The sequence below is a fragment of the Beta vulgaris genome, chromosome 8 (genome assembly GCF_026745355.1).
Source record: "Beta vulgaris subsp. vulgaris cultivar EL10 chromosome 8, EL10.2, whole genome shotgun sequence".
In the NCBI taxonomy this organism is placed as follows: domain Eukaryota; kingdom Viridiplantae; phylum Streptophyta; class Magnoliopsida; order Caryophyllales; family Amaranthaceae; genus Beta; species Beta vulgaris.
In genome coordinates this window covers 60,727,920-60,755,428 of record NC_079209.1, presented here as the reverse complement: position 1 = coordinate 60,755,428, position 27,509 = coordinate 60,727,920, and the positions used below count along the sequence as shown (strand labels likewise).

Below are 27,509 nucleotides of genomic sequence, written 5' to 3'. Positions count from 1 at the left end.
CTAGAGTTTGGTTGAGAGGATGTTGAAAATTTAATTGCATATAACTTTAGTTTAGCCGTTATATTTAACCGCCTTACTAAAACCATCATTAATTACCCACCAATTAATTAGTTCACAATATTACCCTTGCTTTACCATGCTATTTTTTATTTCCTTAATAACCGTGCCCAACCCCATTATTGCAATAGATAAAGAACGGAGGAAGTACATCCTGAACTAAAGCGAGTAAAACGCTATCAAAGTGAAGAAACACAAAAAAAAAAAAAAAAAAAGAAGCATAGCTCTATACACCTTGCTTCACAGGAAGGAAGAAAGATAGAAGTCTGCAAAAACGTTACAGGTATATAAAGCTAATCTCCACTTCTTTCCTAAAGATCACAATTTATCTCACACGATTTAACCAGATATATGTAAAGTTAATTTCATATAGAGGTAGAGTAATTTGGTTAGTCCATACGCCCTTAAGCATGATCCAAGTTGTGAAATCCAGGGAGGAGGGAGGTGATGAATCCAAAAACTATCATCTGAATCTCTTTAACTATACCCCACCAGTGGTTGCCGCCTTCAACTCCTGCCTCTGGTGCAGCTTCGTTTTCAACTATACGTTCTGCGCCATCTGCTGGTGGATTGTTGTTTTCTGCTCCAGGTTGAGCGTCTGTCACATGAATTATTATCTCAAAACATTAGGAATACATCATAAACTTTGCCGTCAAATAGTATACTGGAACTATAAGTAACCAGCTGATGAAGTACATATATGATGGCCAGTAACCATTTGTATGGAGCTCTGATAAACATACAGGCAGATCATTCACTTAAAAGGCCATTCAAGGTCAGTTGGTGGGCGCAAATAGATGGTGGCAATGGCGATGAATTTATAAATAAGTTTGTGAAGAAAGTTTCATCCTCATGTTTATGACAATGTTTGTCCATCCACAAGTACCTCTTCTCCTTCATATATCTCCATTACCACTTAAGAGGTGGTATTGAGTAGTAATGGAAATTTGTGAAGAAATCCACATGTCTGGCTATGGAGAAATATTACGACAGGCATCAGTGTGAAACCTTCTTCACAAAACCACATAAAAATTCTATATACTTCCTACCACTGATTACTGGCTACCAGGCGCCAGGGATTAATTTCCCCTTGTTATGTACCTTATAGATTGGCCCGAATTCATGATGAGGACCTTAATTCTTGAGTTCGACTCGATGATGGTCTTCACAATATAAGTTGACTAAAACCTAGTCCTATACTGAAATTTTGGACCCTACAGATCTGCCACACTCAAGACAGATTTATGTGCAGGTTTGCGGAAATCATGTTACCAACACGGAATGTCAAGACTGTAAATGAAGAAAAAAAAAATCGCCGCTTATGAAGAAAGAGATTTATGCCCACTCACCAATCAGTTATATTTGCACTACTTCTAAGTTCTAACGCACACTCAAACATTTGATTTATCAGTCCGCTACTGTCCATTTCTAACAGAAGGCCTCAGCAGGCAAGCAATCAACAAAAAGTCACAAAAGCTTCTTGCAACGCTTCATTCTTGGTCGGTTAAGTCCACAAAGATGGAATGTTCATACAATATGGTACCATCTCCTCCTCCAGAGTGTCCTCCCCCTCCCCCCTTTCCCCAGGGTATAAACCTATACTTCAAGTTTGGTAAAGAGACATATCATATCTACCAAATCTCAGTCATCTTTGCTAGTTGCTACTAAAACATGGCTAATAAAGAACATTTTTTCTTCATCTGGCACTGGTAATTGCAACCAACCTACATGACTAATAAACTTTCTAGCACCTTTAATTTCATTTTGCAGAGTTGTTTATCAGTCTTTCCATCTTTGCCCTGCTAAATGGATGCCAAACCTCTACTATCAAGCATATAATGTCCTTAGATTTTGCTAAAACCTTAACCTCAATTATTCTTATGCATATTGATCCCAGGCTCCAAAAATGAATACCATCTGATCCAATATCTACCATTTTCTATATCATTTACGCATTAGTAATAGCATACACCCCACTGAGTCCCATATACATCTCCTCCCCCATGAAGAGACCATAGAGAAAAGAAAAGGCAAAAGAAAAGATTGCATATTTCGTATATGACAGATGATGCTTGAGAATGGATATCTACACTAACTCAGCATCAGTGCTCTTAGCGGTAAAGAGCGTCATATTTTAACTTGATAATTCCTGTCTAATGGTTATGTGACACATAATTATCAACATTTTTCTTCAACAATTACCACTCAAAATGTGTTGCATGTACAAGAATACGAGTAATAGATTACCACCAGCAGCAGCAACAGCAGCATTATCATCCCCTTGTCTGACAATTGGTTCAACCATAGCAGCAGGTCTCAGTGGCCGGGGAGGAGCAGCTGCTCTGTGCATTGCTTGTGAAACCCAGCGCATGAGTGGAGTTAAAGCACCAGTCTGGTATCTGCAATACCACATCAGAAAGGTTGAGTATTTGCGAACTATTTATTTTCAAATACATGAAGAATTCAAGTTACAACGTATGTGAGAAGTGCAAGGAAGACGACCAGGTATCCTCGGAGAAGGGAACCATTTTTGTGGACTAACACACACACACACACACACAAACACAAACACAAGGTTTTAGTACAGCAAGCTTTCCAGTTCCTATGTGAATAAAGCACGGAAATTGCAAAGGAAAGTTTGAGACAAGACCCCAAAAACTAGTTCAGTTACATATATGTACAAGTATTTCTGGTAGAGTGATGTATACATGAAACCTAGTGAATACATAATTTTAAGACTAAGAACTTCTACTTAAACACAAGGAAAAGTTGAAAAGACGAAGTACTTATTTGTTTTTTATTGGTTGCAGCGTTTGAGTTTTTACAGTTTATTATGCATAACTTTGAACATTAATATCTTTAATTACATATCAATAAGATGAACGAAAAGTCCATACATTGAAAATAAACGGCGTGACAAATCCAACAAAATCCACATGAGAATAATGGTCCCTCAAAAAGCAGATGTTGCAAGTAATGAGAGGAGGAGGAAGTATTAGATAAAGATCCATAATTGTACTTCCTCCGTTCCATAATAAGTGAAACACTTACTGTTTTAGAACGTTTTAAAATAAGTGAAACACACCTTAAATGGAAAAAAAAGAAAGTGACAAAATGACAAGAGTACCCATCACAAACTTGTGTGGTTTGCTTTTTCTCTCTCCTCCTATTGATAATGAAAGGGTATTTTATGACTTTTTGGCTTTTGAAAGTGATGTTTATAAAATTTTGTGTCAAATCCCTATATTTCACTTATTATGGAACGGAGGAAGTACTATTTTAACATCTCCTCATGCAGACATTTCAAGTCATGAAGTCTACTTGGTACTTACAAGTAGACAATAAAAGCGAAGAACACAAGCAGCGCAAGCCTTTGTCTCGAACCATCTTGGTTAAATATAAAAATCACAGCTGCCAACTTTAATATGAGCAGCAAGTCTAGTTGGAAGGCAATCTGAAATCTCCTCACAACAATCTGTCTTTGAGCTCCAAGCTGCTGAGGTTGCTGCTGTTGCTGTCCCACCTGGCTTTGCTCCCCACTAGCAGTTCCAGCCTCAGAGGTTATTCTCCTGTTAACAATAGGCAACCAAGTTAGGCCATCTTGTATCATCTCCCTTAATTATCTTATCAAACAAACCATTCTATCCTTTCAGTTTCTACTCAACTATAGGTCAAAGCCACACATGCACATATGATCAGTGTCTCATAGTTTAGTAGTGTGGTTATCCAGCATTAAACCTATCACACATCTTTGTATTGTGTCTTACTAGGGTTGCAGGTATGCTTAATAGTTAATACACTGAAAAAACAACAGATTTTAGAAACAAAATCTCATAACTTCAAGAATACAGAACACCAGATCTTGATTAGCTAGAATGATAGGATAATCATACTTCTGCATCTAGCCTTTTTTTTTTTTGAGACAATACTTTTGCGTCTAGCTTGGCTAACTAATGTATGCCTCTTGCAGTGATGTACGTTTAGGGGGGAGAAAAGTGAGTTGACAAGTAAACATTAGGCTAATTTACTATCAATCCCTCTCAAAATTCATGATGATCCAGGATTCAGCTTAAAAAATATAGCTTGGTATTCACTCTAAGAGGAGCAGATCTGGCATCCCTGATTATCCCAACCTCAGCTATTGGCGTCCATGTTTCTATTGCAGCTCCTCATTTCGAAAAGTAGAAGTCCTAACGTGAATTGTAATCAAAATCCAAAAGATGAAGGAGGGTCAAATTACATATTCATCCTTGACATTTACCAAAAAGCAGTTTCTACTGTAAGTTTCAAAGGTTTTAAGGCGACATCAATGCTCCAATTTGTAACCTCTACCCCAGATTATTCGGCCAATAACATTAGAATGGTTCTCTAGCCCCTTATCCCGTTCCTTCCTTGTTCAAGAGAATATTCCACTAACCCACAACCCAATAAATCACATAATGATGGAAATAAGAGTAATACAAGCAAGGCACACTTATCTAATTAAATGTAAAAGTGTTTTAGCACAAGCTGCAAATATTAAATTAGTAAATCAAACCCTACCAACCTTGAAGCATTTCCAATATACTTACGTTGGTGTGCTATATGTAAGAGGAATAAGAGCATTAGCGGGAATCCCTGTGACAGTTCCCATAAATGGAAGCACTGGTACAGCATAAATGCCAGGTCCACGGTTAATCTGCTCTGGATTCTGCGCAGAGCCAAATCCTGGAAGTAATGCGGGGTACATGATTGGTATCATATTTACACCACCACATTGTATAGGTTGCAAATGAGGAAAACTTGGTATCTGATACAACACACCAGCTACAAAGTGAGATAATGTAACAACAAAAGCACGGTATCAAGATAGTATAACACATTTCAATTAAAAATTAGGTACATGTTTAAGGGAGAACCATCAGGATTAGAGTTATTTCTCCAAGTGCTTGTTTGGTTCAAACTATGTAGTGGAGAGGGAATGGAATAAAAAAGAGGAGAGGGATGGTAACAATAATTGGGTACATGGTTCAAGTCACGAAATGAGGGAATGATAATCATTACCACCAGGTGGATTTTGTTATTTGAGGGGGTAGAGAAGGTAACAAAATAGGGAAACTATTACCACCAAGTAATGATAATGGATTGAGGAGGGGTTGAACCAAACAAGAAGAAAGGAAATTGGTAATTAATTCTAGACCCTAAATTTGTTGAACCAAACATGCTCTAAGACCGAGGCAAAAAGAGCATTTCCACGTCGAAAAGTTTGATTTCTTCTTCACAAAGCATATTGGTCTATTGCACAACTAATTTTGCAAGTCATTATTCATCTATGTGAAATCACACACATCGAAATCGAAACCCTAAAACACAGTAAATTCACCATACATAACAATTCATAGCTTACAGCAACATCTCATACTAAGAAAACTTCAGAAAAAATCAAAAACCCTCCAAAAAATAAATCCTATTTGCGTACTACCACACTCAAAATACCCACCATTTAGCGAAAAATCCCTCAAATTCGAACAATTAAAAGATAAACCATTAGTATCAAACTCAATGCACGAAACTCAAATAAAAATTCTCCCCTTTTTAATTAACTGGGAAAAAAACCACAGAACCATAAAAAAGTGGCATCAACATCAAACATAAAGCTATACAAAAATCAAATTAACAAAATTTCAACCAAATTACATACTTGATCAATCAAATTAACAAAAATCAGCCAAATTACATACTTGATCAATTAAATCAACAACAATATATAACAGAAACCCTACAGAAACGGATCTTAAGACAGAAAATTAAAGATTGATTTGCGAGAAAGATGAAGTAAGAAAACAAGACCTGGGGAAGCTTGATATCATCTTCGGATGGTTGCGGAGTTGAAGAATTGGTTATGGAGGACTGATTATCGGAATTTTCCGCCATTGTTGTTTCGATTTTTCTCTCTCCTCGGTGACAAATATTAAATTTTACCGGCGATCACTGGTTACTTATTACTCCCCCTCGATTTTATTAGTTTACCCTATTTCTTTTGGATATATTTATCGATACGATAATTTAACTTTAATATCTTTAATTTTCAATAAGCAAAAAAATATATAAATTTGATATAGATAAATCCAATATTCTTCCTTAAATACAAATGATAAGAGATTGTCAAAGTCTAATAAAGATCGGAGATAGTATTATGTACATTGTGGAAAGGTAGAACAGAAAATCAAAAGGTGGAGTTTGTCATGACTGCCTATAAAAGGATGACACGTAAGCGAAGAGAGTGTAAATTACTTACCAGTCTACTTGAGAATAAATATATCTTTCATTTATTAATAATTTCTCCGTTCTTTAGATGAGACTAGAATTTTTTGCACGCGATGCGTGCTTGAATTTTTTTCGAAACAGAAACTCGATTTTCTTCAGCATAAGAGTCAAAATTTGAACATTAGCTATACAAAGTATGATTGTTTTTAGTTGCAAAATTTGATTGGTTTAGTTTCTGTCACTTAAGTCTCTCACCATCTTTTTTGTTTGTTTTTTTTACTTTTCAAAGTTAAATTCTATGAACAAAATAGAAATTTTATTGAATTTATTTATGATTTCTAATATTATAATTTTTTAATTGATTTTTGAATTAAGTACAATACTTCATAAATTGTAAAGAAAGTGGACACTTTGATTTCAAGTCAATTTTTTTATAGGTTGTAGTTTGTAAGTGAATCTTAAAGTTTTTATAAAGTTTCCTCATTTTAGTAATTTGCATAACGTAAATTATGCAATTTTATGATTTTAGTTGACTTGTGAGTGATTGTTATAATTATATTTTTGGTATTTTTGTTTGAAGCCCCCTTTGATTTGTAAGTGAATTTGTAATTTAGTATAGGAAAGGGGGGTAAAATAGGCATTTCAAAAAAGGACACCATTGCTCCCCCCTTCCCTTATATAATAGAGATTTGTTTTGGCTTTTGATACTATTTACACATGTAACTTTGACTATTTTTTGTGATTCATACTTAAGGAACGATATAGTCGTGTGAGATCTTGTTAGATTCGTCTCAATGTATATTTTCCAAATATCAGCTTTTTGTAATTTTAGGTAAGTAAGCTAAGAGGAAACGGGGCTACTAAAAAAGCAGAGGAAGTATTTTATTTTAAAATGATAATATTAGGTATAATCTGATTTAGTGCTTAAGATTTTAGTATATATGTTTGTAATCATAAGATTGAATCTTATAACTCCTTCGTGTTTTTAAATGTGACACTTTGACATTTTACGCTATTTACAAATTTCACTTTAACTATCGTTTGTTATTTTTATTTTTATTATACGTGGATTACATGGAGTTAAAGATCGAAAACATCATTTAATATTTTCACTTACAAGTATTGAAATGTTGCTTCAATTAATTCTTACTTTCCAACCAACAAAATCAGTAAGTCTATTTTTCACTAATTTTTACTTTTTTAAGGGCACAAAGTTTCTATTTTAGTATCAAATAAAACTAGAACTCTTTTTTCTTTCACTCTTTGTCTTTAGCTAACTTTTATACCTTTCCCTTCTTTGTCTTTCCCCCCTTATTCTCTATTAATATCACCAATCTTTGGTGATTCTTCTAAACCCTATCTTTTTACTTGTTATTCGGTCTTCCTCTATGATGTATGATTGCAATTCTTAGGCTCCGTTTGGTAGGGCGTAAAATGTTTTCCCGGAAAACTGTTTTCCTCTATTTTCAGTTTTACATTGTTTGGTTGGCAAAAGAGTGTAAAACCATTTTCCCTTGGGGTAAAATTACTCTCCCAATGATGGAAAACCATTTTCCTTTCAAAATGAAGGGAAAACTATTTTCCTTATCTCTCTTGTACACTCCTCTCACTACCTCCTTACTTTCCCTTTCATTTTCCTTTCATTTTCATCATTTTTTTTACATCGAACCAAACAACGGAAAACTAATTTTGGAATTGTGTTTTCCATTGTAAATTGTTTTCCATGAAAATCATTTTACACTGAAAACGTTTTACACCCTACCAAACGGAGCCTTAGTGTCAGATAATCAACCCATCTAAAAAAATGTACAATTTATGAAATTCATGAAATTTTGAGTCATTTGTAATTGAAATATTCAAGCAAATACAAAATATAATAATATCACATCAATATCCCCAAATCTAGTTGGCAAACCACATATACGAATTCATCTAATTTTTCATAAAAATATAGCTTTTAATTGACAAACTATATTAGTCAACCAACAAAAAAAGAAATTTCGTCAATTAAATATTCGAGAGTTTCATGAATAAGAATATGCCAAGTCATAATCGACAAATTTATTCACTTAATAATTGTATTAATTTCCAACATTTCTTTCTACAGTTATATGATCTTAAAACTTGACACACGATAAGATGGAATAATTTCTACTCAATCAAGAAAATTGAATTGCCTCGAGAAATCAAATTTACTCTTCACAAAGAAAAGACTAACATGTTATAAATCCCTCACATTGCACAATGCATATGTACATGCTAACTTGTAGCCATGACTTCCCATTATAATTCTAATAAAATTCTTTTGGTTTGTTTAAGGAGGGATCAATTTATATTTTATTAATAAAAAGGTCAAATCAAAAGAAAATGAAGCTTCTTAATAATTATTAGTCACAAAACAATTATAGGAATAAAAAACCTCCAAATAGAAATTATTATTATTCTTTGAAAAGTTCAACCTCAAAGATGGCCAAATAACCAAAAAGATTCCAAATACAACATGCCATGAACTTTGCCAACTCCATAAATTCTCAATTAAAACCAAATTCCTTCCAAAAATATAATTAAACAAATCATATTTAAAAAAAAAAGGTTAATCTTGTCAAATCACCTCAAATACAAAATAAAAAGGCAAAGATCCAAAAAAAAATCAAATCCCAAATTTCTTGCAACAAATATAAAATTACCAAAATAACCCTACTTCTAGTCATACTCATCCATCCTTTTGTTGCGCACATATTATTGGAATTTGGACATATTATGTGAGAGAATTAATAGACAAAAACAAAAACAAGAGAAAAATGTTTGTTTCTTCTTTGTTTTGACATTGTTACACCACCCACCTTCATTATCTGCCACCATATGAAACAAAAACAAAATCTTCATCTTTAATCTCCATAAAAATTTATGGGTTTTGCTTTAAATCCCATATTCATAATCATATAATTATTACATTTGCATAAGAAGTTTTTTTTTTTTTTTTTTTTCTATTTTTATGGGAACATTTCAGAGCTTTAGAAAAGCCTATGGAGCTCTTAAGGATTCCACCACCGTTGGTCTTGCAAAAGTCAACAGTGAATTTAAGGTTATTAAATTTTCATTTTTGCCCAAGATTTTTTTTTTTTTCAGATTTTTATATTATGATCATGAAATATGAAATAAGGAAATTTGTGGGTTTTTGTGTTTTTGTTGTTTTTGTTTAGGATTTGGATATTGCTGTTGTGAAGGCGACTAATCATGTTGAAGCTCCTCCAAAAGAACGACATGTTAGAAGTAAAATTTCATTTTTGTTTGCAATTTCAAGATTTATGATCATAAATTTGTTTAAATGAATGTATGTTGATCACATTGTTATAAAGATGTAATATTTGAGCTTGTTTTAACCTGCATTATGTAATTGATGATGGAAGCTGGTCAAACAATGGAATTTCCCCTATAAATTTGTAATTTGAATGATGTTGATCATATTGCTTTACAAATGGAATATTTGAGCATGGGTTTATATGCATGTCACATGAGATTTCCCATACAACAGTTGCGTCACATGGCAATATAACAAATGGAATATTTGAGCATGGGTTTATATGCATGTCACATGAGATTTCCCATACAACAGTTGCGTCACGTGGCAATACAACCCTGGAAAAATAGGGGTTTTTTGGTTGAAACATATAGGATTTATGATGGTTGTAGGGGATACTTTTTGTGCATGTCATGGAGTAAAAGGTGGAAAAAGATTTGTTAAACATGAGTAAAGGATTTGAGAAATTAAATTTCTTCCCTACAAATTTTTCATGTAATTGGTGGTTGATTATATGCAAAGGTTAAAAAAAAGGAAGATTCATGTATATTGTGTTTGAGTTTGTCTATCATTATGTTTCATTTTGATTAATTTCTTTCTTTCGGTTTGTTGTGAATCAGAAGTATTTGCTGCAACATCAGTTGTTCGACCACGAGCAGACGTTGCATATTGTATTCATGCATTGGCAAGGAGGTTGGCCAAGACCAAAAATTGGATTGTAAAGTTTTCCCCTCATTTCAACTTCAAAAAATTCATGCTTCTTTTGTTATAATCCAAGGAACAAAATCTGCATTCAGATTTGGTTTACCATAATGGATTTTGCCAATATCTTGATAATCATATATAGGAGTTTCTTGGATCATTATGTGTTGTACTTCGGTATTGTCAGTAAGCTCATGATTGAAACACATTTCTGCATTATGTGTGAACAATTAGATAGGAGTTGATTTTGTTAATATTGACACAAACAATTGTAATTAACAGGTTGCAATAAAGGTATTGATAGTTATTCATAGGACATTGAGAGAGGGAGACCCTACTTTTCGGGAGGAGCTATTGGCATACTCACATAGGGGTCACATCCTTCAAATTTCTAATTTTAAGGATGATTCAAGCCCTCTAGGTACCTTTTTTGTCCTACCCTTCTCAGCTTCCTCTCTTTAGATCTATGTTACTCGAACTCTAGTACTTATATCGAACATCAGTATGTGTCCGAAAATTCTATTATTTTGGCCCAAAATTAAGGTTCAAAGTGTCCATACTATGTCCGAAGGTACTCGAGGTAAAATGAAGGGTCCGAGAAACATAGTTTAGATCGTTTTACTTGGAAGGTAAATTGTGGTCATTTTGTTCCTTGCAGCTTGGGATTGTTCAGCATGGGTTCGTACGTATGCACTCTTCCTTGAAGAACGACTCGAGTGTTTTAGGGTCCTGAAGTATGACATTGAGGCAGAGCGGTTGACAAGATCTTCACCGGGTGCAAGTAAGGTCAGAAGACTTGAAAGTATCTTATTGTCCCTCTGTATTTAACCCTTCTTAACACACTGAAGTAGAGGTATCATCACACAATCATAGTTTTGCTAAAGTTAGCTTAGTTATTTATCAGGTACATAGTAGAACACGACTCTTGACCGCTGAGGAGCTATTGGATCAACTACCTGCTCTCCAGCAGCTTCTGTTCCGGTTGATGGGTTGTCAGGTAAAAATTGGTCCTGATTAGACTCTGAGTTCTGTCACCATGGTACTATTTTAGGATTTTTTTTCAGCAAACGGCAATAAGCTCCTACATATCACAGAATATAGCATTACTAACGTAAAGTTAAGTATTGAAAAATGTGTGAGAATAGTTAAAATATTATGAAGGGTCTCTTAGTGAAATTGTGTCATACCCTTAAATTACGACGGGTTGGACAATTAGCTCTTGCCAGAGGGAGTAGTTATGGGGTTTGTGCTTTGAAGAAATGCTCTGACTTTAACTATTTGGCAGCCTGAAGGAGTAGCTTGCACGAATTATCTCATACAGTATGCTCTAGCTCTGGTATGCATATTGCTCTGCTTCTGAATAAATTCAATAAATTCAGCATACAATTACAACATCTGAATTGACAGAAATAATGCACTCTTAACTGTGGCCTGCCATAATGGTAGTGAAACTTTGCTTTTAAACACTCTAAAAGGAAAGAGTTTGCTGGAGAACACAGCGTATACTGACACTACCACCCTTACTAATTGTACCTTGTGTGTTGTTAGTAACGGCAGTAAAATCAGTAAACCTTTTGTTCTCCTTGGAACAGTTAGGGGAATAGCTCAACTCTTTTCTAGTTGTCGTAAATCTTATATGTTTGTGATGTAGGTTCTGAAAGAGAGCTTCAAAATTTATTGCGCAATTAATGACGGGATAATTAATCTAGTAGACATGGTAAGAATTTCTATCCAGCAACTTGTATGTCACTTTTTCTTAATAGTCAATTACTTCTAAAGAAATTTGGTTCATCACTTAATCTACACGCTGTTTCTACATGAATGTAGTTCTTCGATATGAGTAGGCATGACGCTGTAAAAGCACTTAACATCTATAAAAGAGCCGGTCAGCAGGTATGATAGAATATTTCAAAGAAGCTCATTTCCATTCACTTTTAGTCTCCTTGATACATTTCCCCCCCTCTATTCCTCTTTCACAGGCTGAGTATCTAGCTGACTTTTATGATTTCTCCAAAAGATTGGATTTAGCAAGGAACTTTCAGTTCCCAACGTTACGACAGGTTGTTTCTGCAATTGGAAAGAGAAACTAGTGTTCTTGTTTTAGTTCATGTTCTTTGGTTCCAAATTTTGATGGTTGGTATGAATTTTGTGTTTGATAGCCTCCCCCTTCATTTCTGGCTACTATGGAGGAATATGTCCGGGAAGCACCACAAAGTGGTTCGGTTTCAAAGAGACTGGTGAGAATTTTTACCCTATAAATTTTTCAATTTCAATGATTCTCTATATCTAGTTTCATAATCTATTGCTAACATACAAGTCCACCTTGATGTTTAGAGTTTCATTTACATTGAAGTCATGCTGTGCTATGAGCCTATGACACTACTGATAAAAGTTTCTGAGTTCAAAAAGTTAAAACCGAGCTTTATTTGAAGTGCAGGAGTACCAAGAACGGGATGAATCCCCTCAAAAAAGTGAAGAACCTGAAAACGATCAAAATCAAGATGAAGAAGAGGAAGAGAATCCAGAAGAGCCAGAGGAAGAGCCAGAGCCAGAGCCAGAACCTGAGCCTGAACTTCCTCCTTTAATATCCACAGACGATGATCTTCTTGTACGAGTGTATCATATTAATCAACTTTCAGTGATCGAGAATCGAGATACTATATATGTTATCAACTTTCTCTCCTATAATGCTGACTCTCTTTCTTTTGGTCCTGGCTCTTTTGTGCAGGGACTACGAGAAATAAATCCACAAGCTGCAGAACTTGAAGAAAGCAATGCCTTAGCTCTTGCCATTATTCAACCTGGTAATTTCAAACACATTTTTCTAAGATTATCTGTCCAAGCCTTTTTTTATCTGTTCATAATAGCATATACTTAATGCTTGTTTTCTGATTTTGGTTGCAAAATAGGGAGTGAAAATCGATATTCGGCAAGCAACGCCTTGACAGAATTCAATGGTACATCAGGATGGGAGCTAGCCTTAGTTACTACACCCAGCAACATAAACTATATCCCACCACCAGATACCAAATTGGTTTGTCTTCTAAACTTTTTGGTTGTGATCTGAAACCTATTGTGTACGTTTTGGTACATTTTAAGATCTTAGATCTCTAAGAGTGTGTTTAGATATGGGAATTTAGAGAGAAAGGGAGGGATTCATTTTCCTTGTTTGATACAATATGAGAGAAGGGAAAAGAATTAGAAGATACATTTTCCTTCTCTCTTAATAAATCGAATCCTTCAAGTTGGAAACATTTGGAAAATAATGGAATACCACCCTTCCGGTTTTCCCTCCCTCCCCCTCCTTCCCTTTCCTCCCCTTCTCTCCTTCCTTTCCTTGCATGTCCCTCCATGATTGCCATCCAAATAAAGTGTAATGGTCGTCTAAATACCTAAACTTTCTCTATTCGTACATTATTTCGCAAGTTTACAGGAGCAATCAAGTAAAATGTTGCTATAATCCCATTAACGTCACTGCCTTGGCCGGCTCTCTAAGACCAAAAACAAACAATGTTGTTGTCCACTATATCTACGGAAACTCTAAGTGTAACGAAACTAGCTGTAGCTATGTTTTCAGTGTCATGCTAATGCTTTCTTCGTCTGGTGGGTGAATGGTGGGAAAATTCAGGAATTTAACTCCCCTCCCCCCCCCCCCCCCCAAAAAAATATGATTTATGCAATGACCACCACGTAATAACTAGCGCAAACTCACAGGCAACCATTTCTGAAACATATTATCCTAATAATTTATGCTATATGTGTTGGTTATTAATTATTTTCACTCGTGGAGAGTTCAGGCGGGCGGCTTCGACAACCTATTACTCAATAGCTTATATGAAGATGAGAATGCAAGGAGACAGCTACAGATGCAGAATGCAGGGTACGGTCCATACGGGATGGGAGCAGGCGCGATGCAAGTACACAACCCGTACGAACAACAACATGACCCATTTTTAATGTCGAACAACTTCGCACCACCCACCAATGTTCAGATGGCTATGTCTCAACAACAGCAGCAGCAGATGATGATGCAACAGCAACAACATATGATGATGCAGCAACATCATCCGCACCAGCAACTACCATCATCCCAGAGTATGACGATGGGCACAATGGTTCCTTACCAAAACACTCCCCCCACTCAATACCCTCAACAGCAACAGCAACCAATGGGCATGGGTGCATCTAACCCGTTTGGGGATCCATTTTCGGCTTTCCCTCAAAACACAACACCCCCACGTGGGAATCATGGTTTACTTTAGAAATAGTGAATGATTTTCAATCTTCCTCTTTTCGCTTCTTTTTTATCTTCCTTCTAGATGCCGTTTATTCATTGATGATTCCTTCATTCTTTTGTGAGTAGCATTCTTTTGTGTGTGTAAGTTTGATAAGATCGTCCTTTTGTCTCTAATTCATTGCATTTTTTTTGTTAATATATCTTCATCCTCTGAAATCTAGACCAAAAGGGTATATTACAACATCATTCTTTTTGTTAGTAACATTCTTTTGCCGAGTAACGTTAGTTAATACAACTTGGACTTATAGAGGCAAACCGAGTTAAGAATATATCTAAACCACATTATTATGGTTTAAATTTGGACTTGGATCAATGTCAAACCAAATAACCAACTAAGCCAAAAAGGCACCAGAACTTCTGCCTTAATAAACAATTTGGTCTAGGTTTTCCGGTGTAACGCTCAGATACATTCGAGTATATGTGTCAAACTGTCAATGCAAGACGGCAATATCACTGGCAGCAGAATCCAAAAGGAAGGGTCAGTGTTCCCTAATTCCCCTGCGAATTGCGAACTGAAAAAAGCAAATTATGGTCGATTTTGGTTCATTTTTGGCTTATTTTGGGCGAATTGACAAATTCAAAAGGCGAATTAAATAGCGAATTAGGTAACATTGGGAAAGGTGGCATATAATCTATACCGTTTGCATTGACTAGATAATAAGATAAATATGGATGCAGCTGTAACAGACAAGACTCAGGGATTTAGAAATACTCCAACTGCATTATTAGATCAGAATAGAAACAAGAGTTGATCGTTGTGCAACAGATCCAAGATGAGTTTCCACAACTATCCTAACTTTTATCATTATGTATAGACAACAGAGATAGTGGACAGAAACTGTTGTGCTGCGGAAACTATAGGTTACATTATGTACAAATGCCAGTGTGCCAGTACACTCGATTGCCTTCCAAGGATAAACGCTCTCTAATTTTTCATGATTTCATGATCAGCCCTGCACAAGCAAGCCTGTAATTTCAAAAAGTTCATTAAGTAAAGGAGAATACAATCAACTAAGAAAAACAAATCTTTTGGAAACCCTAATCTAACCTTCAATTTAATACAGCAATGTACACTATACAGTGCAAGATTAAAGTTTTCTTGCTAGAGTCAAAATTGACATAGTAGTTGTTTTTGGTAACAAGTTCTTTCGATAAGTGCAGAAGATGATCTTTCAAGCTTCCACTATCATCTCCATAGACAGAGTATAACGACATTTCAATTTACAATGACATAGGGATGTTATGATTCATGCCATGAAGTTAAAAGGCATTTGGACCAAAAGTAGTAATTGGACCAAAAATATTGGTATTTCACTTTAAAGTAACAAATCTTAATTCTACCAGCTACGGCTCTTAGGGGTAGATATTTTCTTATCCTCTCCCCCATCCTCCCAACTCCCATGGACCTGGTTAGCAAAATTGGACTCTTTTACCTACTAGAGGTTCCGGTTAATTAAGGTTCTTCTCCTCACCGTATATATATATATATATGGGCAAAAGGACGTGCATGATACAACCAGTGAACCAGGTCTTCAAAGAAAGACTCGAATAGTATTATTGATGATGTTATGAACCCCAATGCATCAATTAAGCAAAACCCTGGCATAATCTTTCAACAAACACATAATTCCTAGTTGCAAAAGGTGAAAATATAACAGACTGCAGATATTTATCAACCAATAACATATCATATATGATCACAATACCGAGCTTAAAGAAGAGCAAAACGCACCAATATGCTGAAACTTAAAAAAGGCACTGCAATGAGTTGGTGTGCCAAATGAATTTAAGAGAAAACACAAAAACCAGATAGTACTTACCATTAGATGCCCACAAGAGGCGGAGTTAACTGGCAATAGATACAGATAATTATTCCTCATCCTCAGCTAATGATGGTTTCCCTGAGTTGCTTTGGACATGCACCTGCACCTCTACCTCAACAGGGATGACATGATCTGAGATTGACCCTGTCAGCAAAAGCAAGCAGACATTGTTTGTTATGAGATAACACAAGTGACTGAAAAGAAAAATTGTCCAGTGACAAACATCTTATATTTACTCAACAATTCCAGTAACTTGACATGTGCCCCGAATCAGCAAGAGGAAAACCCGACTACAAATTAGTACGAAAAAATTCCACTAACCCTGCACTACTTCCCAGTACGATATACCTCTTTTTCCGGTACATATGTTAGAGGTTGCTGTCTTTCAGTGGATATAGGTCCGTGAAAGACAAGTAAACAACTCAAGCCTCTTTAATCCAGTACTCAATATGTCGTATCATACCCATAATACTGCTATGTGCTATGTCCATGTTACCCTTCAGATGCTCTAAGGTACTAAAATTTGACTTCCTAATCTTGGAGGGAATTCTGGAGTTCGTAATTTATGACTTTTAAACAATTGTTCTCCCAATTCAACAGAGGGCCATTTACTGTAATCAGGACATAACAGAAATAGAAAAGCTAGCTACTTTTTATAAACCCAGTAAAATGCATAAAGATGGAGGATATGATTTCCATCACCAAGATTAATAATGATCCAGTGGAGTGCTGAAGGAACAACAAACCTCAAGGCTAAGGAAAGAAGTCGTCCTAGTGCTATCAGGACATGGGAAAAATAATCCTATATAATGATGTCAGGGAAAAGGCAAATCTCTAGGATTCAATCTGCACTTCCTAGTCCAATTGAGCTTGTATTTAGTAAAAGAAAAATAGCTCCTTTACGGTCAATGATCACAAAATCAGTCAGGCGAGGCAAATAAAATCTGAAAGTTAGGCTACACTTGGAACTCAACTTTAGCAGAAAGGTTACAACAATACAACTGAATCTCCTCACTTAGAGTCCAATCATCTATTTATATCAACTGGAAATGCAAAGTAAATCTCAAAACCTCCAATAGAAACTGGTAAGAAGTTGCACTTGTCTCAAATATTAATATTCTCTGTAAAAGAAAGGTCGCAACTATATTGTAGCAATGACAATAGTTTACCTACCACATTTCCACAAGTAGGGCAAATGTTACACATGCCTATGTTGGGGATATGACATTGAGTCATACGATATTGTCAACTCACAGAAGACAAAGTTGCACAAAATGCAACATGCTCAACCTTTAACATCATTAATCTCCATCAGAAAACAGCATCCACTGGGAAAGTGACAAGCAATTCTGGGGCTCATTAGCTGAATCTAAGCTTTTGAACTGTCAGTAGGAAGACAATAATATACGAGGAAAACAATGGATCATAATAGATTCCAAACTAGAACGACGTTGGATTATGAGGATAGCGTCATAATTTGGGAATAGAAGACCCATAAGAGATGGACTGCTGAAATGTACCACTAAAACACACAAACTCTCAAACAACTGATGTTAACTTTATCCATGTACAAACTCAGGGCATAAAGAAACTGTCTTTAAGTACCTGAAACCTCACTATAAGTTTTCATTTAATCCGAGTAATCTTCAACTCAATCACATATCTTCAACGAAACTTCCCACCAATGAGTACCTTTTCTCAATGTAGACAACTTCTCCAAACACATTCCTTAACCCATGACTCTTCAACTACAGAACCAAACAAAAATACAAACTCTAATCTAATCCGATAATGCTAGAAAATCTCTAATCATATAATGCCAAAACATCTCCCCAAAATTTTCTTTCACTCAGACCAATACCTATATTGTCACATTATCTCAACTGGCCAACCCCTCAACATTACGTACATACCGCGATTTTACCACAACCCTTTACACAATTCCGCATCTCCACACTCTTAACATCACTCAAACTAATCCCATCATATACATACGAGTTTCAGCCGTACAACCAACATTACACGCTGTGATTATTACTCGAAAATCGAATAATACAAAAACAATTGCATCAATGCAACAACAAAGCTACCCTAATTGAAATATAGTAACTTTATTCCTCTAGGACGACTATTTTCTACTAAAAACCATAAAATTGTTCTCAAAACCAATTCTCTCACATTTCTTATTCGATCCGAATCAGCATTCTACTTCCACATCTTCCATAATTCCTAGCAATAAACCTCAATCAAACAATCTCAACCCCACAAAACTAATCAAAGAAACCCATTTCAAATCTATTCATCACAATTAAATCACTCAAAATATCAAAAAACTAGAACTAAATATAGTAACTTTATTCCTCTAGGATGACTATTTTTCTACAAAAAACCATAAAATTGTTCACAAAACCAATTCTCTACATCCCTTATTCGATCCGAATCAGCATTCTACTTCCACACCTTACATAATCCCTAGCAATAAACCTCAATCAAAGAATCTCAACCCCATAAAACTAATCAAAGAAACCCATTTCAAATCTATTCATCACAATTAAATCACTCAAAATATCAAAAAACTAGAACAACTTATAGTAACTTTATTCCTCTAGGATGACTATTTTTCTACTAAAAACCATAAAATTGTTCTCAAAACCAATTCTCTCACATCTCTTACTCGATCCGAATCAGCATTCTACTTCCACATCTTCCATAATCCCTAGCAATAAACCTCAATCAAACATTCTCAAACCCACAAAACTAATCAAAGAAACCCATTTCATATCTACTCATCACAATTAAATCACTCACATCATCAAAAAAGTAGAACAAATAATCAATCAAATTAACAACAACAACAAAATTACCTCCAAGGAAGAAAGATGAAGAAGGCCAACCACGAGCAGAGGAGAGAGAAAGAGACTCTTCTTCCGTCAAAGGATTAGTAAGTTTCTCAACAAGTTCAACAATGTTGTCAGTAGGTCGTTTAGGTGGGACCCAGTACGAGGAACCTGGTCGGAAAGGGAGCCAATCAGGTGCAAGTCTACGCACAAAGATACTATGGATAGCATCTTCAAGTTTTTTTAACCCTAATACTTCAATTTCGCCTGATTCGGAAGAAGAAGAATCTAGGTCGACTTCAATTAGGCGTGCTTTGGAGGAGAAAACTCGAGATGAGAGAGAAATTGGGAGGAGATTTGAAGTTAGGGTTTTGGATAATTGACGCGCCATTGATGAAGATGATTTGAGGAGAGAGAAAATGAGTATGAAATTGGGGGAAATGGTGGGTTTATAGAATGAGTATGATCAGAAATCAGAATATTGAATATTGAATATTGAATAATGAATATTGAATAATGAAGCGTAGTACACAGAGTTATCTGTTTACACCTTTGGCCTTTGCACATGGGGAATTGCGGATGGAGGATGGTGGGAGGAAAGAGATAAAATTGACGAAAGAGAAAAAGTTAATGGCGTTAGGATTTCGTTAATAGCAAGGTATTTTGAGCACGAACTTCGGGGATATTTGAGAAATTCTCCAAATGTGAAGTGTAATTTGAGAATTACGTCAAATTACATGGTACTTTAGAATTTTCCGAAAAAAAAATAGAGGTTTTGATGATTTCCATGATATTGTGAAGATTTTCCTAAATGTTAGAGATGATTAAGTAAAATAAATTGTAAATGTCAACTAGTTTAGTTGGTTAAAGTCTTAAGAGATGACGCTTAAAACCTAGAATCAAATCTCATCTACATTAATTACCGTTGTGGGTCTCTTTACGCGCAAATAGATTTCAAATGTATTACTGGAAAGGAGTTGAAAGTTACATTAAAACAACATGCATTTATTATATTGATATAGTAAATTGTTTCGTAATACAACTAATTGTTCAGCCGGAGCAATTCGTCGAGCTATTTGATAAGAAAAAGATATACTTCATATTATTTGGGGTATAACTTGGTGATTTGATGATTGTTTGCACATTGAGGAGTTTAAGAGTTCAAAGCCTCTTACTAAAAAAAAGCATAATTATGAGTAATAGAGAAGTTTTCGAAGCAATGTCGTATCACAAAGGGATGATAAAACGTATTCTTAATTTATGCGAGTAATAGAAAATTTGGGTTAGTCTAACTCAACTCGACTATACTTTGTTTTTAACTTAGTGAATCACTCAAAATACTTTGTATGCGCTTCTAGTTGAGCTTGAATAGCTCAACTGAAGACTAAAAAAAGGTTATTCAACAGAAAAAAAAAAAAACTCAGCTTGATAAGCTCATGAACAAGTTCAAATATATAATTTACAAGATATATCGACGTAATTACAGAGAAAGAATGAGCTTGATAAGCTCATGAACAAGTTCAAATATATAAATTACAAAATGTTTTTATGTAATTACATAGAAAAACTCAGCTAGATAAACTAATGAATTAATATTACAAACAATATAATATAAAGGGAACTTAAATACAAATCCCTATATGTTTATTTGAATCAAAACAGTTCTGTCAATTTCTTTCATTAATTAAGAGGCATTTGGTTTAAGGTTTTCAATGTAACTCTTTCTCAAACCATTTCCCTTGCCTCTTAACAAACCAAACACCCCTTAAAAGCTTTTGCGTCCACTTTCGCACTCAACCAACAACAAGGCTCCTAAGTTAGCAAGTGATAGAATATGTGACGCATACAGAAGTTTTGATGGACCCGAATAGTATCGTAAAATTGAATTTTCATTTATAATTAATTGTACAAGTGTGTTTGTGAGAGCTCATGTCTCTCATTTACCTAATATCTTGTGTGGAGCTCACTTGTTTGGCTCCCCTCATTTGAGCTCCCTCTTAACTCATACACATACAACAAATTTATAGTTGTTGTACCTTAGTTTCTAGATTTTTCTAGACCTTGATATTTCTAACACACACTCAAATATTCTAAACTTAGATTTTTTTACATAGATATTTTACAAGATTTTTCTAGAAAATTTAAGACATGCATATAAGATTTTTCCTTACATTACATACCTATCTAGAATTTTCTAGATTAACTTTCATCACTCCCCCTTAATCTTGAAAATTCTTGTACTTCAAATTATTCTTCCGCTGATGCCCTTGTCATCAACAATCTCCGATCTTGATTTTTCTGTTTGTCTTTGGGTTGGTACTCTTGTTACCAACCATCCTACCTTTATTTCTTAGCTTCATCACATTTTCTTCATCTTTATTGTTTTGTGTTGGTACCCATGTTACCAACTCACTCCCCCTAATCTGAACTTTTTCATTTTTCTTTTTCACATATCTTTATCCAATATCATTCTTTTATTGATGCTCATGTCACCAATCATCTCTGCTAATACCCATGTCATTAGCAAATTCTAAAATCTTTCTCTTGAACTTCTTTTTCTTTTTCTTCTTTTTCTTTTCATTTTTTTTTCAACGATTGGTACTCTTGTCACCAATATCCTCCCATTTTTTTCATTCTTTCCTTTTCTTCCAATGTTAATTTCATTTGTAATGTTAGAAATTTGAGTGGAAGAATGTGGTGGATATTATATTTAGAGTCTTGGTTTGTATTTAGTTGTGGAGTGAGGTGTAGAATATTGAGAAGAGTAGTAGTATATATGGAGAAAGCTTTCTTCTTATTTCTTGCAAATGCCATGGTATATAAGCCTATTTATTGATCTTGATGTAGCTAACCTAGAGTGTTCTAATCTAGATGCTTCATCTACATTCTTTTTTAATTTGTCTCTAGATTTTTCTACATCAACTACATCAAATAAGCTTTCTAGAAAATATGTTACAACTTACTAGATTTTTATTTGTACAACTTTCTAGTAACTTCACATTTTCCCTTATATTTTTAGATTATTCTAACAGCAAGTACATATTCCAGATGACTATCATTTCCAGTAAATCAAAGTTGGTCCTCCGTAGGCAATCCCGGATTCAAGCTTCCAATGATTCTCTAGTGGGAACTTTTGCATAATGGTTGGAAATGGGTTCCATAAGTTAATCCCATTGATCTGCAAGTATGTTTCATTAGCAGTCATATATGAATAACCTGGATAAGACAACTAATTTGATGAAGAGCATGGGATCCAATTTAGACGTCAGACAAAGGACACGAGCGGTACCCAGTGGCACGAAAGAGAGGAATTCTCTGTAAAAGAAGTCAAGAAGTTGAGATAATCAACGACCCGTTTGGTTAGTGGTCATAATTAGTGGTAATGATAATGAAATTTAGTGTAGATTTGTAAAGAAGTTCTCATGTCAATGATCATGGGAATGAAACTTTATCACAAAACATGGGTTTCCTTTATAAATTTCCATTACAACCCAATACCACCTTTCCAAGTGGTAAGATAGTAATGAGATTTTAGGGAAAAAAAATGGATATCTTGGGATGGAGTAGCATTACCATAGGTAATGACATTGGATTTCTAGTACAAATTTACACTATGATGCATTATCATTCCCACCATTTATATAGTCTTACCAAACGGGCCGTAGGGGTACATATATGGCCTATGGTGACAGGGACCTGACCAAAGCAATATACACAAACTATTAGCGTAACCCTAGCAAAGTAAAACAGACTTCTCTATTCATAATGCACCTCAGAACTTGTGAGTTTCCCACTCGGAATCACAAATTGGATAGCGCAATGCATTACTAGTTGTTATGGTTTCTTCCAGGTTTTCAATGGGAACTAACTGAATCTTTCAAAATTAGACGGGCTTGAGGCATGGGAAATGGGCAATTCGCCTCTAAACCCTATAGCTCTTGTACTTGGTATACTATCCTTAAATATAAGCTTAAATTGCAGTCCTGACTTTAGCATTCATACAAGATATCCACAAATGTGCATAACATAGTAGAGTTTTTCCGCAAACTTGTTGATATATGTGGGAGAAAAGTTTTCAAACGTGATACATCTTTTAAGAGCTTAAATGAAGGTTTTCGAAGCTTTGGGTTGAAAACACCAGCAAGTTTAGTGTGTTTCGGTGACATCAGTAGGTGAAAGACTGTAACTTGAAGCATATGGGATCTCAGGAAGGACAATTGCTACTTAGGCATTCCATTGTCTAGAAAAAGCCAGCAATAACTGAATGATAGCTGATTGCAGATAGAATCACAAGTTAAAAGAGCTTTCCAATCTCACGCTGAATGAGCTCAATTGGAAAATGTGTATTATTGAAGTTCAAGCCTTTTAATATTTGAATGGTAATAGCCACTTGCAGATAGAATCACAGATAACATACCTCAATTTCCTCACTGTAGCTATAAGATAACAAGCCCCTTGGATCGCCCATTTCCTACTCCATGACTGCTCCAGATGCAATAGTAGAGCAAGTGAGTTCAAAATCATACAGTGGTAGTCAGTACAAACATCCATGACAATAAGAAAAGATAGAAAGATATACACCTGGAGCGAAAAGCGAATATTGACATCACATTCACAAGCAACATCAATCATCCTTCCATCTTTCCAAGATCCCTTCCACTCTTGCACTCATATAAGAGATACTTTAGTGGCTGACTCCGAACTCCTAGAGAATAATAAAATGAGTTACATAGCCACATAAAACTAGGTAAACATTGTCAGAAATTCTCAAAATCAAGAAACAAAAATTAAAGTGACACAATGATTTTTACCTTTTAGCAGCTTCTCATGAAGTAAATGCCAGCGGACTGCGGACCCATAGACAAGCTTGACCAATAAATACAGCCATATAAGACTATCCCCATCACTATGAAAACGGTATTATGCCAAACCTACCTGATAGGCTGATACAACCTTCAAGTCTGAATGGAAAATAAAATGTGTTGATACGAGTTCATAATCAAATTTATAAGACTTTTGGGCTAGGGTGACATCTTTTGTAAATACCAATAACAACATCGTTTAGTAAGACAAAATCACAAAATAGACTTGGTATATAGAACAAAATTAAATGCTGGACCCAAAAAAAGCCATAAGACAAGCTATAAGTGAAGACAAAAGTTAGCAGCATCAAGAATATCTTCACACTGCAACATTTATAGACTGAAGACATTTTCCAGTTTCAAGTCAAGATAACATCTACAGGCTTATGCCCCATAAACTATAGTGTTAATTGTGAGGAAAGTTCAGAACTTTTTCGATAGCAGTGAGTCAGTGATGTGTAACCTGGTGTATTTGAGTTCATTACAATGCATAACTTCTAAGATATTAATGGCAACAGAACCGTATGGATTTCCAAATTAGAGTTTATAATAAAGGCTTACCAAGAATTGGCTTCTCCTTAAAATTCATATAAAATGCTTCAAGATTAAGATCCCACTATAACATTACTTTTCAGAATACTAAGATGCCTTCTCAAGGGAATAAAACTATTCAGAAATGCGTGCAAGCCTCTCAGCCAACACAGATTCAGAATACATCAGTCAGCCACATTATTCAACAGAAGAACCATATTCGCGAAATCCAATATACTCATCACTCATCAGCACCAAGTTTCGGAGCAGAAGACCCAAAATGTTCAGACTGAGTCCAGGGGTTAAAAAAAAATACAAAACTCCTTTGACAAATTGAAGCATCACAGCTCTACATCACCAGATCTGTCATCTGCTTCTTCTTTCCTTAGCTCCTCCCTTGGCTTAGGTGAAAGCCCTTTGGCAAGCATCTCTTCATCATACTTCCTTGCCATATCCACCATACCCTTTTGCAACAAAGCATCAATCAACGCGTTGTAAGCAGCCTCATTGGGACTACAACCAAGTTCTTTCATCTTATCCCAAACAATAAATACAGGCCGAAGGAATCCCCATCTCCCGAATTTTCTCATAAGCATCACATAAGTATCCATCCTCGGAGAAACCCCGCTTTCTAACATCCTCTCAAACAACCTAAGCATCTCCTTTGGCTTAACAAGACAACGGAAAAAGCTGTGGTAAGTAATCACATCCGGTTCACAACCCATCTTACGCATCTGATGAAGCATGCCATAAGCCTCCTTCATCCTCCCATCCTCACACAGAAGCTTTATGACCGTGTTATACGTAACCACATTTGGCTCACACCCTAAATCCTTCATTTCTCTTAGCAAACGAATAGAGAAATCAACACCCTCTTTAAGACCAATGGCATGAATAACCGTATTATACGCCACAACATCCAACTTCATTCTCTTGTTCCTCATCTCCTTGTACAATTTCAAAGCTTTCCATGGCTTCCCACACTTGCATTGTACATCCATATATATCGAATACGAAACTAAATCTTTCTGAACCCCTTTCTTACTCATCTCTTCCCAAAACTCCCTACATTTACCCCACCACCCCATCTTCGCATACCCACGAAGCATCATATTATATATTTTTGTCTCACTCACAAACCTAACATAATTTAGCCTGTTAACCCACAAATCTTCTGCTTCTATCACATGTTTATACTCACAAAGTGCATCAATCAAATTACAAAATGATGTCTCATCTTTCAAATCAAACTCCTCTAGCTTATCATACATATGAATTGCTTCATGAATATAATGAGCAGATATATAACGCTTAAACATTATACGAAAAGTAGTATAATTAGGCATTGAAAATGAATTTCTCCTCATAATTTGAATAAATTCCCAGCATTTATCAAACTCAAAAAACTTACCCAGAATATCTATCATGGAATTGTAAGTTTCTGTATTATGTTTGAACCCACAATTTGTTTCTACCCAGTTGAAAAATTCAAGTGCACGATTATAATCATTGTTGTAAGATGATAGGGTTTCACAAACAGTAAGGAAATCCAGAGATTTTGGAGGAGATGGGTTGTTAAAGATAGGTTCTTTAGAGATGGGTTCATGAAGATTTGCAGTAATTTGGTGAAAAAAGTGGAATTTGACATCTGTGTTAGGAGAAGAATGAGTTGGGAGTTGTTGCAAAGTGTTGGAAGTACGAGAGAAATTTGGTAGCAGGTTTTTTAGTCTCTTCATTTCTGGTTATCAGAAAATTAAAATGTTGCTTACTTAGGACTTGGGAGTTTATGGGTTGTTACTTGTTCCAATTCATGAATCTAAGTCTCGGTCGGCTGGGCTCGGGCTCGGGCTCGGGCTCGGGCTCGGGCTCGTGGCGAGGGTGAGGGTTGTGAGTTTGTGGTTCGTTTTAGATCTCCTTTTTAAAAAAAATTGAATTTAAGTTTTGGGATAGAGCTACGCAGTTGGCTGGACAAGGCAGCCCGTCACACGGCCCGACGATAATATAAAAATGCAACACACATAACACATTGATCTTGAGTTCTTGACTTGGCAAAACTTATCCGACTTAAATGACCCAATTCAAGTCTCAAAAATGACGATTTGAAGTTGACCTATAATCTAATTAGGACCTTAACTTGAATTGAGAAGATTCGAACTTAATCCAACTCCCAATACAAGTACATAATAATTATTGTTACTCACCCATTTAATGTTCTAATTCTTTTTATTTGTTTATTACAATAACAGAAAACATAACTCCCAATGCAAGTACATAATAATAATTATTTCCTCAATTTTTCGTGCCCAAAGTGAAACGAGAACTATAAAATGGGACGGAGGGAGTATGTAAGAATGTCTTAAAAAAACTTATTGTAAGACTACCCCCACTATTTGATGTAATAATAATTTTAGAGTTAAATGAGTCACTCTTAGATATAGACCATCTCCTTTAAAGTGTCGAATTAATCATAAATAACAGTGACTCATCTAAGGTAAAATGTTATCCCTACCTTACAATACACTTTCTCCATTCCTCATAAGTGTTACATTCACTTTTTCACGTAACTCAATCCACTTCTTTAATCATTAATATTTCTAATTGCGCATATATTTTGAAAGTATATATTGAAAAAAATCTAATAAGATCCCACCTGAGGATGTTTTTCTTCATATAATAGCGAAAAAATAGAGTCAAAATTAATTAATAAATAGTGTCAATTTACTCAATGTAACACTTATTTAAACATGAAAAATACTATTAGAAGACGATTTCATAACAGATTGTGTAATGATCATAATTACACAACGCATAATTGAAAGTTGTATGCACAATTGTTCGCAATGTTGCTGATGG

The 27,509-nt window shown here is 35.2% G+C and overlaps 4 protein-coding genes across 13 annotated transcripts; 1 reads left to right on the top strand and 3 right to left on the bottom strand.

Moving 5' to 3' along the window:
* Nucleotides 1-260: 260 nt before the first annotated feature.
* LOC104902356 (hypothetical protein) lies at nt 261-6,109 on the bottom strand. 3 transcript variants are annotated; one of them, XM_048634903.2, is made up of 5 exons: nt 5,887-6,109; nt 4,629-4,846; nt 3,390-3,626; nt 2,260-2,456; nt 261-655 (listed from the first exon to the last, which is right to left on the bottom strand). In XM_048634903.2, exons 1-5 carry the CDS (start codon nt 5,968-5,970, stop codon nt 462-464), a joined length of 930 nt encoding a protein of 309 aa, XP_048490860.1. In that variant the 5' UTR covers nt 5,971-6,109; the 3' UTR covers nt 261-461. The 3 variants fall into 3 exon arrangements, with proteins under 3 accessions (XP_048490860.1, XP_048490861.1, XP_010688410.2); XM_048634904.2 differs by having other exon boundaries at nt 2,308-2,456; nt 5,887-6,104; XM_010690108.4 differs by having other exon boundaries at nt 2,305-2,456; nt 5,887-6,095.
* Nucleotides 6,110-8,431: 2,322 nt separating this feature from the next.
* LOC104902354 (putative clathrin assembly protein At5g57200) lies at nt 8,432-14,739 on the top strand. Of its 2 annotated transcripts, none has more exons than XM_048634603.2 (15): nt 8,432-9,388; nt 9,507-9,576; nt 10,228-10,322; nt 10,589-10,727; nt 10,965-11,092; nt 11,211-11,303; nt 11,592-11,642; nt 11,958-12,023; nt 12,134-12,199; nt 12,286-12,366; nt 12,466-12,543; nt 12,744-12,914; nt 13,035-13,110; nt 13,216-13,340; nt 14,104-14,739. In XM_048634603.2, exons 1-15 carry the CDS (start codon nt 9,299-9,301, stop codon nt 14,566-14,568), a joined length of 1,794 nt encoding a protein of 597 aa, XP_048490560.1. In that variant the 5' UTR covers nt 8,432-9,298; the 3' UTR covers nt 14,569-14,739. The 2 variants fall into 2 exon arrangements, with proteins under 2 accessions (XP_048490560.1, XP_010688409.1); XM_010690107.4 differs by having other exon boundaries at nt 8,433-9,388; nt 10,225-10,322.
* A 565-nt stretch (nt 14,740-15,304) lies between these two features.
* LOC104902353 (hypothetical protein) lies at nt 15,305-19,882 on the bottom strand. Of its 2 annotated transcripts, none has more exons than XM_019251488.3 (3): nt 19,291-19,882; nt 16,424-16,570; nt 15,305-15,556 (listed from the first exon to the last, which is right to left on the bottom strand). In XM_019251488.3, the coding sequence occupies exons 1-2, from the start codon at nt 19,652-19,654 to the stop codon at nt 16,473-16,475; spliced, it is 462 nt and encodes a 153-aa protein (XP_019107033.1). In that variant the 5' UTR covers nt 19,655-19,882; the 3' UTR covers nt 15,305-15,556; nt 16,424-16,472. The 2 variants fall into 2 exon arrangements, with proteins under 2 accessions (XP_019107033.1, XP_010688408.1); XM_010690106.4 differs by having other exon boundaries at nt 15,305-15,570; nt 19,291-19,878.
* Nucleotides 19,883-20,669: 787 nt separating this feature from the next.
* On the bottom strand, nt 20,670-26,425 carry LOC104902352 (pentatricopeptide repeat-containing protein At1g80550, mitochondrial). 6 transcript variants are annotated; one of them, XM_048634621.2, is made up of 5 exons: nt 24,687-26,425; nt 24,075-24,224; nt 23,845-23,968; nt 23,681-23,745; nt 20,670-22,959 (listed from the first exon to the last, which is right to left on the bottom strand). In XM_048634621.2, the coding sequence occupies exon 1, from the start codon at nt 26,390-26,392 to the stop codon at nt 24,998-25,000; it is 1,395 nt and encodes a 464-aa protein (XP_048490578.1). In that variant the 5' UTR covers nt 26,393-26,425; the 3' UTR covers nt 20,670-22,959; nt 23,681-23,745; nt 23,845-23,968; nt 24,075-24,224; nt 24,687-24,997. The 6 variants fall into 6 exon arrangements, with proteins under 6 accessions (XP_048490578.1, XP_010688404.1, XP_048490579.1 ...); XM_010690102.4 differs by having other exon boundaries at nt 20,670-22,441; XM_048634622.2 differs by having other exon boundaries at nt 23,681-23,734.
* Nucleotides 26,426-27,509: the final 1,084 nt, after the last annotated feature.

What these genes read in the sequence shown, in the direction of transcription:
- LOC104902356 (XM_048634903.2), bottom strand. Translation starts at nt 5,970, where the DNA reads ATGGCGGAAAATTCCGATAATCAGTCCTCCATAACCAATTCTTCAACT. An exon ending in TTCGCTTTTATTGTCTACTT is followed by an intron (nt 2,457 to 3,389) that starts GTAAGTACCAAG and finishes GTGGTATTGCAG; the next exon opens with ATACCAGACTGGTGCTTTAA. An exon ending in CATGCAACACATTTTGAGTG is followed by an intron (nt 656 to 2,259) that starts GTAATTGTTGAA and finishes TTCATGTGACAG; the next exon opens with ACGCTCAACCTGGAGCAGAA.
- LOC104902354 (XM_010690107.4), top strand. Translation starts at nt 9,299, where the DNA reads ATGGGAACATTTCAGAGCTTTAGAAAAGCCTATGGAGCTCTTAAGGAT. An exon ending in CTTCACCGGGTGCAAGTAAG is followed by an intron (nt 11,093 to 11,210) that starts GTCAGAAGACTT and finishes GTTATTTATCAG; the next exon opens with GTACATAGTAGAACACGACT. An exon ending in TAATTAATCTAGTAGACATG is followed by an intron (nt 12,024 to 12,133) that starts GTAAGAATTTCT and finishes ACATGAATGTAG; the next exon opens with TTCTTCGATATGAGTAGGCA.
- LOC104902353 (XM_019251488.3), bottom strand. Translation starts at nt 19,654, where the DNA reads ATGGCGCGTCAATTATCCAAAACCCTAACTTCAAATCTCCTCCCAATT. An exon ending in TTCATCTTTCTTCCTTGGAG is followed by an intron (nt 16,571 to 19,290) that starts GTAATTTTGTTG and finishes TTTTGCTGACAG; the next exon opens with GGTCAATCTCAGATCATGTC.
- LOC104902352 (XM_048634621.2), bottom strand. Translation starts at nt 26,392, where the DNA reads ATGAAGAGACTAAAAAACCTGCTACCAAATTTCTCTCGTACTTCCAAC.